A 19,656-nucleotide genomic window follows, 5' to 3' on the forward strand; every position below is an offset into this window, starting at 1 on the left:
AAAGGTGAAAGGTCAAATGACCATGGCACATGCGAAGAAGTTCACTTTTGCACATATTTTTCTCAATGAAAACTGGGGAAAATGCCAAAATTAACGCAAAAGGTTAGTGGGTGCGAGTAATGCAGGTTTACTCTCACTACCCGTGGAAGCGTTGCGGGTACACATGCATTTTGCCCAGAAACTGCAGCAACATGAATGCAAATCTCAAAACTGTGTGGGTATCTGCAGGCATACCATCACCATCTGGCCACATGATGAGGCTTCCTTAAATCAATTGTTGGAACATTTAACTCATTACATCATTCCATTAAATTTTCCTGCCATTTTTCACATCAGTCCGTGAATTTTCTAGATGTAACAGTTTCGCTCAAGTCTGGCAAACTAGTTACTGACCTCTTTAAAAAACCTACCAACCACCGCCAATACCTCAGTTTTGATAGCTTTCACACCCACTAACAAAATGAAGGGTACATGGGCAGTTCTTGCGTGTGAAACGCATTTGTTCTGACAATGACGATCCTTTCTAAAAACGCACGGGATATGGCAACTGGCTGCCAATACTGTGGCTATCCATCCGCACTGGTCACAGATGCTCTTCAAAAATCAGCACAGATAGATAGATTATCCCCTCTAAAACAAAAGAGCCCGGTTTAGTTTTTGCCACCCGCCTACTACAGATCCCCCTACCAACTGCAAATCCATCCTACGCTGCCATATCAACATTCTTCACGCCGACACCAAATTACGAGCAATTTTTCTGCAACCACCTACAGTTGCATTCAAACGACATAACTTTCAAAATCTACTCACGGCATTTGACATTCACCAACAACCTGGCTGCACCCTCTGCAGTATAGCACATTGTCAAACTTGTAAATTTATTGTCCCACGTACACGAGTCCAGAGCTACACAAATAATTTCATATTCAAAATCAAATGCCACCTTAATTGCATGTTTGTTAAACAATTTTATGCACCAAATGCAATATCTATTTGGTATCTTATGCAGTACAGTACATCGGGGAGACGTCAAATTCCATGCGCAAGAGGCTTTATGGACATAAAGGAGATGTTGTCCACCAATGGTCCACCATAGAGTCACAGAATAGCTCCGCTATTCTAGCCCACCCCAGCAGCTTTACATTTCAACCTGCCCAAACATGATTTTACAACACATTTAAAAATTGTCATCTTAGAATCAAACTTTACAAACAGCAACAAATGAAAAAAATTGAGTCATTCCTGATCGCAAAATTCCAGTGTCTTACACCCCATCATCTAAACATCTACTGAGGCCCACTGTACAACTTTGCATTCCAAAACTCAAGGCCTTCCCACGGCAGATAGACAGAGCCCACAAGCTCATGCACGACTATGACCTAATACTAGGAAGAGACGATACCTGAGAGACGGGGAGTGAGGCACAACACACAGTGTGTTGGGTCTCTCTCCTTGTCTCGTGTACATCCTTTTCGCGTTTTTATTTTTATTATTACCATTATTTATTTATGTAAGCGTTCGTCAGACTTCTGTATCCATACCTGAGGAAGCCCAGGCTCTGGGCAAAAGCTTGTAACCTACACAATAAATAGATGTCTAATCTCTTCTTGATTTTGTTTTTGGTATGCCAGCACCGACGCTTATCTCTAGCTATGAATCCTGGACTAACTTGACAGGGAACTGCATTAATATTTATGTGGAGACCAGTTACAAATTGAGCATGTGTTGTTTTTGCATTTTATTGAAGTCAATGAAGTCCACATTTTCTACCAGTGGTGATGCTGATTTAAAGTCACATTCTTTAGTGTGAGGTGCATCTTCTTTTTAGTGTGTGAAATAAGGTTCAGTGCATCGTACGCGGTCACCGTTGCGTACGTACGGGATAGCATTGGTGGTCCTGCACACACGCAAAACAGAGCTTTACACAGTGTGCAGAACCACGTCATCGCTTACGTACGCAAAGGCGGTAGCGTGCGATGCACTAAAACTCATGCGGCGCTAACACGGAATTTAAAAAATAAAAAATAGAAAAAAGACAACTAAAACTCACTAATGCCTTCACTACATGTACTGTCTACCAGTACTGCCTCATCACAAAATAAAGACCCAAACCAGATGCACCCCATCAACAACAGTGCTCACAAAAAAGGGTGCCATTCTCCAACACTATAGCTACTCCGAATCTAATACCCAATTATTAGAAGCAAAAAAAAAAAAAGTCAAACACACCCCAACTTTGCAAAACTGCTTGACTAAGCAAGTTCAGCTTTGCTCACTTTGTTACTGGCTCTGCCTATAATCACTATCTTCCACTCGGGTGACAAGACAATGTGAAGTCAAAATAAGTTTATTTACAAAATGCAAGTGAATGGCCTACATTTAGAACCTATCAACAAGTTGCAAAATTCGCTGTTGTTCAAGTTCCTTCAAGTTTTCATCCTTGGCATCTCCCAGGTTTCCTGCGTATTCTGCATTCAGAAGAATGGCTCTATTAACACACAATTTCAAAATACGTGTAAAAGCTGTACAATTGCAGTGATGCTGAAAAAAAAAAAAACAGATGCTGCTGCAAACTTTGCACTGAAAGATACAAACTGTAGCTTGGTCCTACTGACAAATATGTTCCTGGTATCAATTGGTGCATTGTACATGGCGTTGTGATGTACTGTAGGGGACACGACTGGGTATAAAATCTGCACTCCGTGGTTTATCTCATCTCAAATCTCTAGGTGTTGCAAGACTACTTCTTTCGGGTAATAAACATGTGCAGCACATGGTCCACCTTCAAATACAATATTGGCACAACACTTTCAAGCGCAACAGAGGTAATATGGGACGGCGAAATACTGACAGGCGATTTTAGCTAACCGTGTCCCCAACAGTACATGTTATTGTTTTAGTGTATGATTGGGACGTGATACACAAAGACTGCTTCAACGTCCATCAGAGTGTGTCAGTAAGACTGAGCTTTAGTTAGCTCACAAGCATTCCTCGCTGAGAAGTTCCCAATGTTTGGGACTCAAAGGATAAAGGCGGGGTTGTGGTCTTGTTAAATTATCTGTCGTTTGAGACTCCCATGCTTGTGAACACCAGGACGTCAAAGATTCCGTCGCATGTTATGTAGTCTGTGGAAGTTACATAAGGGGAGTTGACTAATGAGGATTGAATATGTAGAAAGTGATGTCCTTATTAGTCAGTGTATACATTTTTTATGCATTGTTAATCGGATAAGCCTCTTCCTATGGCTGTGACCTTCAAGATTCCAAAGATTCCATAGATGTTACAGAAAGTGACTTAAAGCATACCTTAAAGTGTAAAGAACAGTGAGGAAATACATGGAGTAAACAATAAATACAAATTTTACTTCTCTGTCATGCAGAGTGCATGCCCTGAGCAGCAAATTATAGTATGAAGTGCTAGACCATAAAGCATGTTCAAAGCCCTGCTTTTTCTGCTGCGGCAAATCTGAAATTGTGCAATTTTCCGCAGTGTGCTTGTGCATCTAGGCTGACGGAAATATACGATAACTTGGATGACTGACATAGAAGTAAAGTGCTTACAAATCCAAAATAGTTGTAGCTAAGTATCACATGCTGCTGTTTTAACACTGTAGCATAACATAGTTACCACTAACTACAGAAAAACTCAGTACCAAACTAATCTTTGCACCCTTGTTTCCCCTTGTGGGAACATTTAGCCATAGCATGCTTCACTGTGAGGAACATGCTAGATGGGATGTTGCCGATGAGAGCAAAACAGTAGTAGTAAAGACAGGATGAATGGGAGCTTAACCAGTGTTGCCAACATGAGATGTGTGGTACACATTGATTATCCTCTCGGTTAGGTGACGCAGGCAAGGGCATTATGAGCCGTAGGTACATCCATCTCCGGCACCAAAGCTTTGTTCCTCAGTCAAGATTCGTAGTTCCGCAAACTTCCATACAAAACCCCAAATTCTGCGGTACATCCTAAATTGTGCGCATTTTTCACTGAATTGTTGAAAAGTTGGGGCCTTAAGCATGTTTTTCCATCCATTGTAAATGTTGACATACAGACCTCGCATTATATTCCTTATGGTCTTGATGGAGCCCCCACGAAGGTTCAGAATCTGGAGGACACGCTGCTTGATCTGCAAGCATGAGGAAGATAGAGTGCAATGTTTGTTGCGTAGAGTAGAGGAAATTTGAAAACATAGCACATGACTACGCACTTATGCGCCACGATAATACCACTCTCAGGCATGCTGCAAATGGACAAAGTTCAATCCTCCATTCCACGTCCATGGGGCCAGCAAGGCTGGAAGTGAACTTCGTTCATTCCCAGCATGCTCCAGAGTGCTGTTATCGCAGTGTGTGGGCACATTGCCATATGGTGCTTTTCAAATTTCCCAGGCCTTCTCTGAAAGCTAGAACAAGAGGTTCTTCATTACGAACAACTGAGTCCAGGATCTCTGCAGGCACTCTATGTCTTTTCTAAATCACACCTGACCCTAAAACTGACATTTAAAAATTCCGTAAGACCTCAGGCTGCAAATCCTAACTGCAAACAATATGCAACCTGTTTTGTTCATGTATGATGCAACAGTGCTTTCTTTTTCTTTTTTAAGGTTAATTCAAGTTACAAGGGACAGCCTTTAAATATTAAAACTCTACTGTGCATGAACCATGCGGAGAAAGAAACTGCACAACAGATTTAATTCTTAATACGGGTTGAACTAAACAATGATTTGAGGTATGAAATTCAGAGGGAACTCACGGTGGGGGGACCAGAACTACAGATGTCCATCATAATGTAATCTATGAGCTGCAGCGTGAATAGGCCTCCTTCCAGCCGACGCAGGTAGAAAGCTTCCTCTAGTTCAGCATTATTTTCATCATCAAAATAACTTGTGTTCTGCAACATGGAAGAATGTAAAAGAGATGACAATGAATCACGTGCCTATGGGCACTGCACTAGACGTACTACAGTAAACCGTAATTATGACGAAATTATTTTTCTGGAATTACCACCTTATTCAAAGTTTCATGCAAGATTATTTGAAGCGATTCCATTTAGTGCAAAGGGCATGCCAGCAAAGGGCCGTACACTCTTAAAAACAGAACTTTGCCGTATAATACACTTTTCACAAACCATTGTGCCAAACCATTACTTCTAATTTGACGATAGACAGGAATGTAAGCCACTCATTTCCAACAATTCAAGAGACAGAATGATATATTTCTCACAGACGACTGGAGGTTCTGTTTTTTTGGGTGTACGGAAAATCCAAATTACACCTTTCTTCGTTTCTTTCCTTTTTTTATTACGCATGGATTAAAGTGATGCCAATGTGCTCAGCACCAATGTTCATTTGCTTGACTGTTTATTTTATGGTTCCTACAGTGTTTCCGCACACTTCAGAGGGTACCGTAACGATATTTGTGGCACTTCCTTTTTTATCGAATCCCCGCATATATATAGATTTTTTTCAGATTTATTTCGTCACAACAGAGGTTTACTGTTCTCCTGTTCGAATATGCAACTTACAGCTTTTTCTTTTTCAATCTGGTTGTCTATGATGTGCACTTTTTCCAGATATTTGAAATGTAGCTCCATGAGACGGTCCACCTGCGTTTTTTTTGTGTGTTTATCATTAAAACACGTTACTGCACTCCACAGCCTTTAGGTCACGCTAAACCACATTATGCAGAAAGAATTGATCTCTGCATGCAGCTGATAAATATGCACTACAAATCCTAAAATATGCGTGCAACTATGCACTAAAAATCTTTAAAACATGCAATAAAAACCCTGAATATATCCAATGTTTTTTTTTTTTTGTTCTCGGTGTAAAAGCGCTGCATCAAATGCATATCTGACATTTGAGCATTTTATTAGGGATCACACAGTAAAATAGTGTTGTCTTCGTTCAGGAGCACATAACGAAGAAGGCTCTGAAACAAATATAATCCTGCAGCCGAAAGCTTTGTTTGTGGCATTGCAGCACAATACAGATTAAAATGCGAATGCTGCCTGCCCCTGTAACATTAAAGAAAGTGGCCAAGAACGGCCTGTCAGCAGCACGCGCGGCGTTGATACTCCGAAGTCAGACAAGGGTGGACTTCAGAGGGAACAAACCTCGCACGTCACTGTAACAAAAGATCTCTAACATCTCTGGGTATCGTGTATGTGGCAAGGCCTTGCTCTGCTCTTTGCTTTGACTACGCTGGTGCTCTCACACCTGACCATCTGGAAATGTGGCAAAATATGCACTGTTCATGCATTTTCATATCAAATCAGTCATTACGTGCCAAACATGCACTTGTATGCACCATAGAACCCTTCTACTCAGTCCCAAACCAAGCCCAACAGTGTTTTATCAGCCAGATACAAAACCATAGAGAAAGAGAGAGTGAGAGAGAGAGAGAAAAAAAAACATGCATTTGCATGAATATCCGCGTTGTGTTCATAGTACTTGTTCCATATGCTGCTTTAATGGAATTTCCTTTGCTTCATTTTTTTTTTTTTTTTTGCTAGTTGATTTAAGCTAATTTCTAGATCCTTTTTACTTTAAGGTAAAACCATAATCCCCATTCATAATTCCCCTAAATTCTGATAATATTGAAGTACCTGCATTCAATAACATATCCAGACATTCATAAAAGTAGTAACAGCGGTAACAGTGGAAATTTCATCTAAAAAGATATGCTTATGGGGCCAGATTACACAGCCTTTTTATTAGCAGTGCTGAAACCGAGAGAATGCCTGAGCAGAAATCAATGAAGAGGCCCATGAATATTTACCTTTTCATGATCGTTTTCAATGAACTTGTTCAATAAACGCTGCCGCTGAGTTGCTTTGCAATTTTTTAGCATTGATGCAATCACTGAAGATACATGTTCTGCAAAGAAAAATAGGACGACGTTGGCCATGCAAACTGCTAAATTTAATCAGTATCCTGCAACAATGCAGACACTTCTCTGCAAGCTTATTGTAAAATGAAAAGAAGACATTTGATTAAGTGTAAGCCAATACCTTCATGCTCATCTGGAGATGCACTCTTTTTCTTGTACTTCCTTGGAGTTTGCATGAACAAAGGAAAGATGGTCTTGAGACCCAGGATGTCCACAAACTTGTTGCAGTTATCCACACCTTCAACATTACTGGTTGCATAATCCAGCACTTTGAGAGCACCGCTGCGGGACATTTTTTTCTCCCTATGAAGGTGGATCATAAATCGGGACTAGAGTACACCAGTAAATATCAGATAATAATAATACAATAAAGATAATGCAAAATACTGTAAAACCATCATTATTCACATGCCCCTAATTTTTGCAAATTAAAGTGAAAAATAAAAAAATCATGAATTTTAGGAACATGCAAAAATTTTGTGAGAGAATTGACACTTGGAAAACAATGGCACAATCGCAAACTTTATTTTCAGTTGCTAGTTAGCATTTTAACTGTTTTGCCATGCAAACATGTGCAATGCTACTTTAATTAAATATTGGTAAGGGCAGTCTCAGGCGTATCACAAAGTAGGGCAATCAACCACAAATTCCAGATCCAGCATCCAGATATTGCAAAGTCTAGTGGCTACACATATGTGCCTTGTGCCCGATTCATGAAAAATTTAGGTCGCGAAAACGAAGGGTTTTATACCGAGTCTTTTTTCAAAAGCAAGCATTGCAATGCATATTCAATAAAATGTTTCAACAACACTCTTGATATGCACTGGCAAGTTACATGTAGCTGTCACACCTTAATCATTCCACACTGTACCACACAAATTGACATAAACACCAACCTTAACATAAGGTTCATGAGCTGCAGGCCCTCCCCCTTGAGGAATCTTTCTCTGTTTGGGGCATGCATGAGACTGGAACACACACTGTCAAACAGGTTTTCCATCATTTCTGTCTCCTCTGAGGTATTGGGATCATGTCGCTTGAAGTACTGCACAGAGAGTATTTGTTTCTGTGTTGCACAAGCACCATAATCTCAACAGCACACTGGACAGGTACTAACTGAAAGTTGCTGAAGAAGTGTGTCGATGCCATCAATTTCACCAAGTAGCTTCTTGTTCTCTAAATGAAGAGTAAGTCACAATCTCAGTCAGAGTAAGTCTTGCAAATAGTGCAGGCAGTGAAACATCTCTATGATGAACACAAAATAGACAAGCACAAAACATCCAAGGGTTTTGCAATATATATATATATATATATATGTTTGTGGGTGCTCAAACGTCACCACGCCAGTACTGGACAGCTGTTTCGGCGTCAGAAGGTCATGCAGCACGTAATTCCTCCCGTCAGGGTGTGCTAACTCACTCTCTGAGCTCTGGCTATTTTTTCCCCTAATATATATATATATATACACAGGGTGTTTCTTTTTATCTGCAACAAATTATTTTCATAAAAAGGGGAGATGCCTTAGGATGCTTTTACTTTTGTCATTGGATTACTCGACGGGGCTCCTACTATAGGAAACCGTATTTTTTCTCAATTAGGGGACTAATTAACAGAGATATTTTTATCAACTTTTTAAATTATTGACTTTAGGGAGCTCATTGCAACTGCGATATTAAACCCTGGTGTCCACATGATGTACTCGAGGCACTGATGAAGCACAAAAGTAATCACAGCACGCGCTACGGACCTAAGTATTTGACTGCGTCGCCTGCTATAAACTGGAAGTGGTCGACAAAAGAGCGTCAGCGCAGTTGAAAAAAGGCGGTGGACATATCGCGGACGGGCAGAGATATCAATGTCACTGTCGCTCCTTTGCAGGTTACTTGCTGTACACAGCAAACGACAGAAGTAAAATACTTAGGTCCGTAGCGCTCGCTGTGATTACTTTTGTGCTTCATCAGTGGTTTGAGCACATCATGTGGAGATCACGCTTTAATATCGCAATTGCAATGCGCTCCCTAAAGTCAATAATTAAAAAGTTGATTAATATATATCTGTTAATTAGTCTGTTGATTCAGAAAAAATACGGTTTCCTAGTAGCAGCCCCTTTTTATGAAAATTTGTTGCAGCTAAAAAGAAACACCCCATATATATATATTACTACAGTCAAACTCCTTTATAACGAACTTCAGGGGACCGCGGAAAATCTTCGTTGTAAAGGTAACTTCGTTAAAACGGATGTTTCAAAAGAAAAATGCCTTAAAATGCAAGCAATCTTGTTTATTGGTAGAATTTCGTTGCCCTGATCAAAACGCACCTCAGACAGTCAATCTACAATGGACACGGAACTTTATCGCTGTTGTGACATTTTTACCTCCCTCACAACAATAAACCGCGAAGTTGTGTGACGAAAACAGTGACCAGAACACGTGGAGGGAACGCATCCGGACAACTTCTGGCAACATTGCATATCACCATTCCGCAAGTCGGCTTCACCTAATGCCTGTGTGCTTTAGGAGAAGCACGCTTTACGAGCGCGCGTCTCGCGGGTGGAAAGCACGTGCTGTGCCTTTTGAATCATCTCGCGAATTTCGGCAGCATAGGCTAAAAACGAAAACACAAAAGCGTTACGACCGGCCTCTTCCACTGACAGTGATGGAAAATTAACAGTCACTGCCTATTTTCTTGCCTCAATTTTTGTTCTGGTTTATTTCATTTTGATACGAATTTTTTCCCGCGACTATCATTGCGTTTGCTGACCAAATGCGAGGGGGGCTCCGCCTCCTGGATGCCGGCCAATAGGAGGACGCGGAGGGCAGGCACTTCCCAAGCCTCTGCTCTCGCCTAAGAAATGGGCAAGCGTTACCGTTATTTTGCGTGTCGAACCTCGTACGTTCCGTCCAACCTGCCCACAAGAAGCAGGACGCACAGCCGAGGTCCACGAATCCCGTCAGCGCCCCACCCACGTAACCAAGACATCCAGTTGGACAAGTGCCAGGACGATGAACGCCTGTTCTCTCTCCCCGCCTTTTATGACACCCGCGGAACCGTCATATGTGGTGCCGAGCGCGCCGCGGCGGAATGAGAAACGCTGTCAGAAGTTCGCAATTCGACAGTTGCTTGCAAAACTTCGTTGTAAAGGTCGCGAATTTCGTCCAACCGACTTCAAAATCACTTCGTTATTTCGGTACATTCGTTTTAAAGGAATTCGTTATAAATGTCTGAAGTATACATTGAATCCTTTGGGCGTCTGACCAGACCGCGAAAAACGTTCGTAATAACGGTCTTTTCGTTATAAAGGCGTTCGTTGTAAAGGAGTTTGACTGTATTTGGTTATCTCAAACCACACTATTCTTCAGTATGTATGTACACTGCTGTACAGTGAAATCCTGTGAATTCAACCTCACTTTTTTTTCATATCTTTTTATTAAAAGATGCTACATATTGAGTTAACAAGGTTTCACTCTGCATACCCAAAATGTAAAATTCTAATTAGAATATTTTTTCTTTTGCTATTTCCATTTTGTTTACAGTAATGCAGAAAAATTCATTTTATTCGTTTTCTAGGATCTTCCACAACATATTTGAAAGGGCTTAAAATGTCAATCCGGACTAAATGTCATGTCCTTAGGATCATACTTACTTTAAGCCTCTGACATCTATTTGTCACACATTATATCCATGAAAAATATTGTCCCTCTATGTAGCACGGAGGTTGTATAAAATTATTTATAATCTTCATAAATATATACATGATGTGGCTCCCGCCAAGAAACACCACATTCGAGGCAAGCATATGATGCCGAAACAAAACTGCTCGCCATCATGCAATGCTGACCGATGAGACGTGGAGGCACACTGTTCCTAAAAGATGAAAGCTCGGTGCATATAATGACATTGCCTCCTTTGTAGAACTCAAATTTATGAACGCTTGCCAGTTCCTTCAAAAATACCAATAGCCATTATATTCCACTCAATGGGCCTTCAATGCCCTTCTTTCACAATCACATCACTACCAGCATTGGGGTAGCGTATCACGCCCGATGAACTCCCCATTCCTCATCTCAAAATAAATAAGTTGTTGTTGTTCTTTCAGGATACAATATAAAATGAATATGTTTTGAGTCCAATGTGGCCTTTAAGGCAAGGGCCTTGTTCCATTCACATTGTACTCATCAGACATCAGGAATGTTACTTTCTTTTCACGATTTCACAATAGAGCCACTTACAATCAATAAGGATATTCAAAATGACTGATTACTTCCTCAAGGTCAAGTACTGAAGTAAGAGGTAAATTGCTAAATTCAGTTAGGCAGACTGGTACTATTTCCTACTCTTTGACAACTTAGGCAAGCCTCAGAAACTTATATGACATAATTGGTGCGTTAAGTAGCAGCTCCAGAGCGCAGGAAGCACACCCCTTTTTACTAAACAATGTCACTCCTTCTTCGGAGTATGGCGCTCTCATGCTCCAGCCTGCCAGTCGGAGCACGTAGGTAAGTGCTACTCTGTGACATATTTCTGCTCCTCTTGCTGTGGGTCAGCGAGCTGAGCATGCAGCAGCCAAGCACTACGAAGGAGGAAGACGCCAGAAAACCGGAAAATAACACTCAGTGAAACTTGTGAGCTGCCTTGGAAACAATGCCTGGAAGCGTATTGCTCTTGTGGCTCTGAAAGACTGTTTAGTACATTTACCGGAGTGCGAGGGACAGAGTACACCTCGCAAGGTTGGGTCGCCTCTTAATGCAAGCAAATATTTTACATGGTTTTCTAGCATTTCCAGCAGCCTATACGCTAGCAATAACTGTGTTTCTTTTTTCACTCAATCACAAAATAAGGGAATGGTCATGCTCTATTTGCAGCACAAGTGGTGGATGCACAATCAAATAAGTGCTTGCAAAGCTTACCTTCATGATTTTGCAACAGAATGGAGAGGATCTCTGTACAGTACAATTTGTTTGCATCGAAGGGCATCTTTGCCTAGAAGATGGAAATCCATGAATGCATTTTACAGATGGAGCAAAAAAAGAAGCACATACGAATGAGACACACATATACTATATCTGCCAACAACCAATAACAACAAAGATCTGTATGAATGAAGAAGTAAACACAGCTCCCAAACGCACTCTAAGTCTCTTCAAGATCCACTGCATGAGGCCCTGCTGAGCTGCTTGGACACAAAGATCAGGCCGAAACTCTGTTAGATTCTCTACAATTGCTGAAATACAAGAATTTGCATTCAGTACACCTTCATAACATACGATCAGGGGGCCTGGCACAATGTGATGACAAGTAATGTGCATACCCAAGGTATTGTGAACCCCCTCAGACTCTTCCTTGATGGTTTCATCCAAGCGCTCTATATTTTGAACTAGCTGAGCAACAATTTGGCCATCAATCTGAAAGACAAGCAGTCTTAATGCTGGCATAAGCAAAACAGTTGATGTTACCAGTGCATCTATAAGAATGTCTGCCCCTTCCTGGCTTTCATGAAGAGTGTCTATGTCTGTTAGTTCTTGCAGTAGGTCAACAACAGCAATGGAAATATCTGCAAAGACAATACAAATTCTGCCAGTAAGTGATGTTTTACAGGTCTTTTCTCCTCTTTCTTCAAGCCCAATACATTGTCCCATGCGTACAAACTTCACCGATGAACTAACTTCTATCACAAGCTCATCACGTCCAAAGGATGAACACAAACATCTTAAACAGCAAAGGAACACTATTAGAAAGCATTTGGCTTTTGGCTGGAAAGAAATTTGGCTTTAGCTTTGGCTCACCTACGAGCCATGGCAATTGCAAGCCAGACACAAAATAACCATTTTTGCAACCTACTCTCAGTGTTTCTCATCTATGTTGCAAATGCACTTGTGGGACAGCTCAGGGAATAATACAGTTATTTTTACTCTCTTCATCTGTCCAGACTTACTAAGTTAGGGTACCAGCTTTCTGGGTTGATGGATTACAACCTAATTATGCCACTCAGTAACATTTCTTACTCGAATTGGTTTGCCTGAAAGTCGATGGATAGCTTGAGAGCATGTTTAATAGCGCTGATTAGAGAGAAGTGGGATTACAGCACATACTGAATTTGGGGCAACACTGGCAGGAATTACGTCAGTGCATCATGCAACTGTAGCATATTTAAATTAACAAAGCCCCCAAAGACAACACTTGACGACTGCTCGTAGAGGGGACAGCTACTGTGGAACACAATCCCATGCAAAACTGAGAAAGCAAGGCAGCCACAGTTAGACCTTTTGTGAGTGGATTATTCTGGTGTGGAGCATGATATAGCCCGGTACTATGGCAAGTTTGAAGATAACTGGTTTTCTTTGGCGTATGACGGAATATATGGCAATGTCATATGGAAAGAGTGTGATTCAGGCAATGAGAAAATGCCTGTCGATTCCTGGACATCGGCTCACATATTTCTTAACAGAATGGTAGTTGCATGTACTTTAGTGTTGAGTTCACTTTTTTCCTCACATAATTAACGAACCCACTCTATGGCACTACGTTTTTGGATGAAAAAGTGCATTAACTAGGCAGTGTTTAATTAAATCACTCATTAACAACAAATTATAAACAGCATACCTGTATTGTCATGTGACAGAAGACCTAATATGCTATGAACAGCATTCAATTCCACCAAGATAGGGTAAAGATCAGGCTGTGTTGCCACAATATGCATCTCTTGTAGAGCGTCATTTAATTCAACTTCCGAGTCCATGAATCTGCAAATGAAATCACATTAGCAGTGTATAAGCAATATACTATGCTATATAAGTGATACTATGGCAGCCATACTTTTCAGGTAAGTCAGGATATTTAATCCGTAGCTCCTGATTTTTCAGCACACGCTTTTCAAAGTTCAATATTAGCTTCTTGAGGGTGGTGTCATTCAATATGTCAACCTTCAAGACAAAACGAGAAAGTTAGAGAAAGATAAAGATTAGAGAGTAACTAAACAGAAGCACACCATGCTACAAAGGTATCTAGATATCTGTGCTGAAGCAGCAAGAGTTAACGCAAGACAAAAATAGAACGACGCAGCCGCATGTGTCAGTCGTCTTGCGTCAATTCTTGCCGCTTCAGCACAAGTATGTACCAACCTGCCCAATTGTTAACAAGTATCTAGATACGTGCCTCACAACACATAGCCTTACTTTATTTTCAAGATAATTAATAATATATGCTACATCTTTTGAGTTTGATGACAGTAGCCCATCTTCGTGGAATGCTCTCCACTAGCTATCTGTAGACATCTGCTGGTATCTTGATCCATTCCTCTCTTAAAGCAGCTACTAGCTTACTGTCATTTCCAGGGCAAATTTTTGTAGTCTGCACCCGACCATCCAGTCCATTCTAGAGGTGTTCGATTAGGTTCAGTTCAGGACAGCAAACCAGGTGCCAAATGCCAATCTGACATCAAACCAATCCTCCATGACATCAACTTTGTGGCATGGAGCATTCTTCTGCTGGTACTGGTGTGGGCACTCTCTCAAGTACTGCCACGGTAGTGACAATGCTGTATTGTCCAGGATTTGAAGATAACCTTCAGCATTCATTATTTTATCCAGAACCACCATTGGTCCCAGCCCATATCACGAGAAGTCAGCTGCATGTTATCAAGCTGCCTCCACCAAATTTCACTGTTAAAGTGATGCACTCCCGCAGCAACGATTCCCATGGCGTCTGCCAAAACTAGATACACCTGACAGACTGAAAAATCACAAACAGAGCGTAACAAAGTAGACGGGCGGGGTAGTTGGTATGCATCCATTCAACTTAGCAGCAGGCAGACACATGCAGACAAAGACACGGACGGGGTATCTGCTAACCACTGCTCACAAACAGAGGCTTGTGACTCCTAAGGATCCTGCTCCATTGCTCTGGAGACCAAAACATGTGTTGCCTGCACTAGGCAGCGCAACAGTGGATATTGCTGTGTGTAGTTAGGGGCTTGTGAACACATGGACAACCACAGTAATTCACATCATATAGAGTTCACTAGACTAATTCTCACTGACGTCCCCCACTGATGTCCATCAACTTTGTAACTATTTCATGGCCCGTCACCTTCCATTTACAAATCATGGTGACAGAGGCTGATCTAGACGGTCAGGACATCCCCCCCTCAATTTCTGTCGTTACGTAGATTTTCAATTGACCTTAGGTAGTGTAGTAGGATGCTGTCCAAGGCAGGACCTCCCCCTTCAGAAAAATCCTAGATCTGCCTCTGCATGCTGCTCACAGTTAAGGCAGGAATTTGTAATGCTCTCTTGACAGACATGAACTTGTTGCTAACGTAACAGCTAATGGTCATTCCTCGCCATAACCCTGTTAATTCCAGTGTTTGAGGCATTTTGCACTAAGGATCTGCATAGAATAACATCGGAGGTATGGATCATGCAATGAAGCATCTGTCTGGATACTTCTGGCAGGACAGTGTATTTCACTTGCTGTACTTATAAATTTTTCAAGCAACTGTTATTATTCAAAACCTCAATTAGTTGCATGCTCAATCAGTGACAGGGTGCAGTCAGTTCCACATCAACTACCAAACCTATTAGATGATATGACGTCAAAAAACAGAAACATAACTGAAACACAGCTTAACAAATATAGTAGCATAAAAAAACTGTTTCACTGTTAGCTATTGCTAGTTTTGTATTATAAACTTTCAAAGAGGTCATTATTTTGCATTGTGGATATTTGTAATGTGATGTATTTTCCTTTCTCTTTTTTCAATGTATGTCAAGGCTGCATTTTCTTATTTAACCAATGAACTCATGGGTTCACGGATGACTTACTGTGACCTGACCTACGAATGGCTACCCTGGGTAACAGCAATGCTTATAAACACTTGTATTCAGTAATTTAACATGTTGGCAAAAGGATTGATGATGGCATAATATAGCACACTTTTATATAAGCAGCGCAGCTATATTCCCAGACGTTTATCTGAACTTACTGATTCCAAAAATATTTATGAAATACAAAATATTTTACATACTACAATGAATCCACAGTGCACCTAAATGTTTACGTAGAATTGCTGTGCACCAATAACTACAGTATAGTAACATTTCAACAGTCTGTCACACCCCATATGTAGGCATCTTGACATCGTTCGATCTTGACATCCAGAAGATGTGGGTTCGAGTCCTACAGCTGGCTAACCTTTTCAGTGACTTCCATCTTTCATTGTCACCTAGTTGGTGACAAACCACTTCCTTCGGTGAAGAATGTGTGGCGCAACCACCATCGATTAGCCAACTTCTGAGCAGAGCTGACGAAAATTACACTCAGGGGTTGCTCTGGCTATTTTTTGCCATCAAGTTCTGAGGTCCCTGCTGCTTCCCTAGAATTTTGACCTCGAATATTTGCCAACTAAGGGTAGCTAGATGGCAACACGAAATTGTTCATGTTCAAGAAATCATAGTCAATGGCAGTCAAGTTGTGGTAGTTCACACATGGCTTAGTTATGATACTCAGCTGTGGTGAAACGTAATTCTTCTCAATCCGAAACTTTGACTGATACACAAATAGAGATTCTACGAGATTACATAGTAAATGGAACAAAAAGAGAAAAATTACTGGTCAGGTATGTAAACCTTGCAATGACACTTGTTGACAATAGCAGCAGACGGTATAGTCTTCTACTGATTTAAAGCAATTTTAATGTGACCACTAGTGACCTGTACAATTGGTATTCTACTTGCTGTACCTGCATGCTTTAATGTCCACAAAATCACTTTATTTCTGATAGTTTCGATAAAGTCTGTAACATCACGTCCGATTGTGCTGCCATCCAACGAGTGGTGCTGTTTATACCTTTCTTTTGGTCTAGACATTTTCTAAATCTCCGCCTGTGGTGTTTCGTCACCTGCCTCGATTCAAAAAGGATTAGGCGAGACTGAACCCGAACAGTAATTAACTAACAAATGTAGAGGCCGCGAGGAATGTCAGTTTTTCCACATTAATCGGAGTTCTGGCTGAAACGGCAGTTTTCACAAGATACTCGGGCGTTTATTACGTCCTCCAACATATGATTCAGTTCCCGAGCAGCCTTTTTTTGCATGCACCCTGTAACGTAGTGCTTCATCTTAGGTAACCCTGTGTATTTTCATATGAAGTTATCTTGTGGTTACCTCAGGTTCCCCTTCTTCTTCGAGTTGTTCAGGTGTGTCGGCTACGGTCTCTGGTGCGTGTTGCGTTGCTATGGAGAGCAGTTCATTTACACAGAGTTTTGAACACATTGATTGAGATAGAACTTACCTAATCTCGGTACTCTCGTAGAGGCTGTACCGTGTTGTATAGAAGAGACTGTACCGTGTTGTATAGAAGATGCTGTACCGTGTTGTATGCGTTTCCTTGGTCTGGTGTCGGTGGCCTCATCGTCATCCCCAACGGCCCTTTTGGGTTCTTTTACTGGCTATTAGAACATAACGACACACAGTTTAATAAGAAGCAATTATATCGAATGTTCTTTTAATAATGCACAGAAAAGTTAAACGTTATATACTTACGTTATAGTTCAACAGCTCGCCGACGTCCATACTTAAACTTTGGGTTGAGCTATAAGGCGGAATAATATTTACGAAAACAGTGATTGTTTGATTGAGGACAACATAAAATATAAAATTAAAGCCAATTAATGATAGTTCATATAGTAAGAATTTAGCGTATGTGTTATTTTTGCTTGTAGGGATTGATATTCTTCTTTGAGTGCTTGAGTATCGGGTTTTTATGGTACCAGTTGTTGCTGGGTTGTGTTCCGCTGCTGTGATTTTTTGAGCGAATGTTAGTAGTTTTTTTCATCCTATGAATACATCGTCATTGTGAATTCAGTTTATGTTTGCTTGTGGTCAGGTACGGAAATGATGAGTATATGTATATAGATGTGATCACGGTCCAGTTTTTATGGACAGAGTGGAACCGGCTCCGAGGCCTCGCGTTGGGTTAGGCCTAGGAGTCGCGAATTGTGCCAAAAGATGTGAATTGTTTTCTTAGTAATAATTAATGAACTTACAGTTTATGGAATGCAAAAATTAATGGTGGACAGAACGGTAAGTGTGAAGCCTTTCACTCGATTCGTCGGACTATTACGTAGTATGCAGTCTAGGCCGTCCTCTGTCAGGAGTAATACACAACGAAGCTAGTATTCCGGAGGAGATATTACTGCCGCGATGCGTCAACTGATGAATCGTTGATGCATTCGGGCAGTTATTGCAGATATTCCACAGGAATTTTGTATAGGCCCGCCTACCTTCCTCTCTATGCAGTACTATACAACTTACCTGTAAAACCTCCCGATTTCCACAGAACAACAAAGTCATTGTTTTGGGGGATATAGGTTGGTTTGCTGCAGTTTTTTGTTGTATGATATGTAAATGTGGATTATGGCTCCTATCCGTGTCGTTTTTCATGAATTTACTTCGCAGTTTGTACAATGCATAACGTCTGTCATTCATTAATTACACATGTTGTCGAGTTACACTTACCAGAAACACGAGGCGTTACACGAAGAACAATGTTAAGTTGTTAACCTATCTAGAGCTATCAATATCCATCAACCCATGCCTTCGGTCTTTCCATGCTGGCTGGAATATAGATTTCCCATAGTCCCGTGAAATACTGAGTGTGTGTGCTTTTTTTTTTTTTTTTTTTTCATTGGCACGTAGTTAGTCCTTGCTACTGCATTCTTACAGAAGGGAGAAATCAACCCCTCCTGTATGGAAGCAGTGCAGGGGCACGCTCGTTCACTATGGTGTGCTTGAGATGTACAATAACATTTGCTTTACCCCAGTTGCACCACAGTTGTGCTCACGGCTGTGCCCTTGTGGTTTCCCTGTGGTCAGTATTGCCGAGGTAGGTTTGTGCATGCTGTAAGAATGGTTGAATTTTGGAACATGCCATGGCCTTGGACAGGTGAACTGTTGTTGGAAAAAGCCAGGAGGATGCTTCTCTGCTTCCTCTTCTGGGTGTTTTACACCAGTTGACCTTTCCATGACCTGTCAATGTGCTATAATTTGTTGTAAACCTTATAGTACATTTGTGGTATACATGTATGTATGTTGCTTTCTCCAAAGCAGACCGCTATGGCAGACGTTGAGAAGGAACCACTAGACGGAAGCGATGTGAGTTCAGGCGAAGAGAGTTCCACAGGAAGCATCTCTGCATCCAGTACTGCAGAAGATAATTCTACTAAAGGTGGGCTTTTGTATTCATTTGTTAAAAATTACATATTTGGGGAAGATAGTTGGCCCTGAAGATTGTTTTTTAGGAACATATGCACGTGCATCATAACAATATCAATTTCACCTATAGTGCATCACTAGAGCGCGGATCTTCATGCAAATGCATGTTTGTTTGTTTTTTTTCTCGATATGGTTTCGTATCTGGACGATGAAAACACATTTTTCATTTTAGTTTGGGACCGATCAAAAGGGATCTATGGTGCATATAAATGCGTGTTTTGCACGTTGCGGCATATTTCGCATGAAAATGCATGCATAGTGCATATTTTGCCATATTTTCAGGTGCGAGAGCTTACTTCGTCTTTTTCATGGTTGGTTTTGCTGGTTTTGGGGAAGCTTTGGGTTCTCTTTCACGAAAATTCTGGTCAGTATAGAATATTTTCCATGTTTCTGTGGGGTGAGGTGCGATGTTCAGCCCATCCCCTTGCTGCTCCACCCTTCACTGCGTGCATGTCCGATAAGCTGTACTTCACCTTGAACACTTTACCGTTACA

General features: G+C 41.1%; 2 protein-coding genes across 2 annotated transcripts in view; one reads left to right on the top strand and one right to left on the bottom strand.

The window, feature by feature from the left end:
- Window positions 1-2,331: 2,331 nt before the first annotated feature.
- LOC135377749 (beta-catenin-like protein 1) lies at window positions 2,332-17,527 on the bottom strand. Its single transcript, XM_064610393.1, has 17 exons — window positions 17,432-17,527; window positions 17,181-17,337; window positions 17,054-17,121; window positions 13,707-13,813; window positions 13,494-13,633; window positions 12,347-12,444; window positions 12,202-12,295; window positions 12,023-12,114; window positions 11,801-11,873; window positions 8,011-8,069; window positions 7,790-7,938; window positions 7,015-7,196; window positions 6,783-6,880; window positions 5,527-5,607; window positions 4,756-4,893; window positions 4,057-4,129; window positions 2,332-2,468 (listed from the first exon to the last, which is right to left on the bottom strand). Exons 1-17 carry the CDS (start codon window positions 17,459-17,461, stop codon window positions 2,380-2,382), a joined length of 1,728 nt encoding a protein of 575 aa, XP_064466463.1. The 5' UTR covers window positions 17,462-17,527; the 3' UTR covers window positions 2,332-2,379.
- Window positions 17,528-17,742: 215 nt separating this feature from the next.
- The window catches only part of LOC135377748 (zinc finger CCCH domain-containing protein 18-like), a 40,039-nt gene continuing 38,125 nt past the window's right edge, over window positions 17,743-19,656 (top strand). The window contains exons 1-4 of the mRNA XM_064610392.1: window positions 17,743-17,774; window positions 17,937-17,971; window positions 18,712-18,773; window positions 18,995-19,115. Coding sequence (XP_064466462.1) covers window positions 19,004-19,115 — 112 coding nt within the window. The 5' untranslated portion in view covers window positions 17,743-17,774; window positions 17,937-17,971; window positions 18,712-18,773; window positions 18,995-19,003. The remainder of the gene's footprint in view (window positions 17,775-17,936; window positions 17,972-18,711; window positions 18,774-18,994; window positions 19,116-19,656) is intronic.

The sequence above is a fragment of the Ornithodoros turicata genome, chromosome 1, assembly GCF_037126465.1.
Source record: "Ornithodoros turicata isolate Travis chromosome 1, ASM3712646v1, whole genome shotgun sequence".
In the NCBI taxonomy this organism is placed as follows: Eukaryota; Metazoa; Arthropoda; class Arachnida; order Ixodida; family Argasidae; genus Ornithodoros; species Ornithodoros turicata.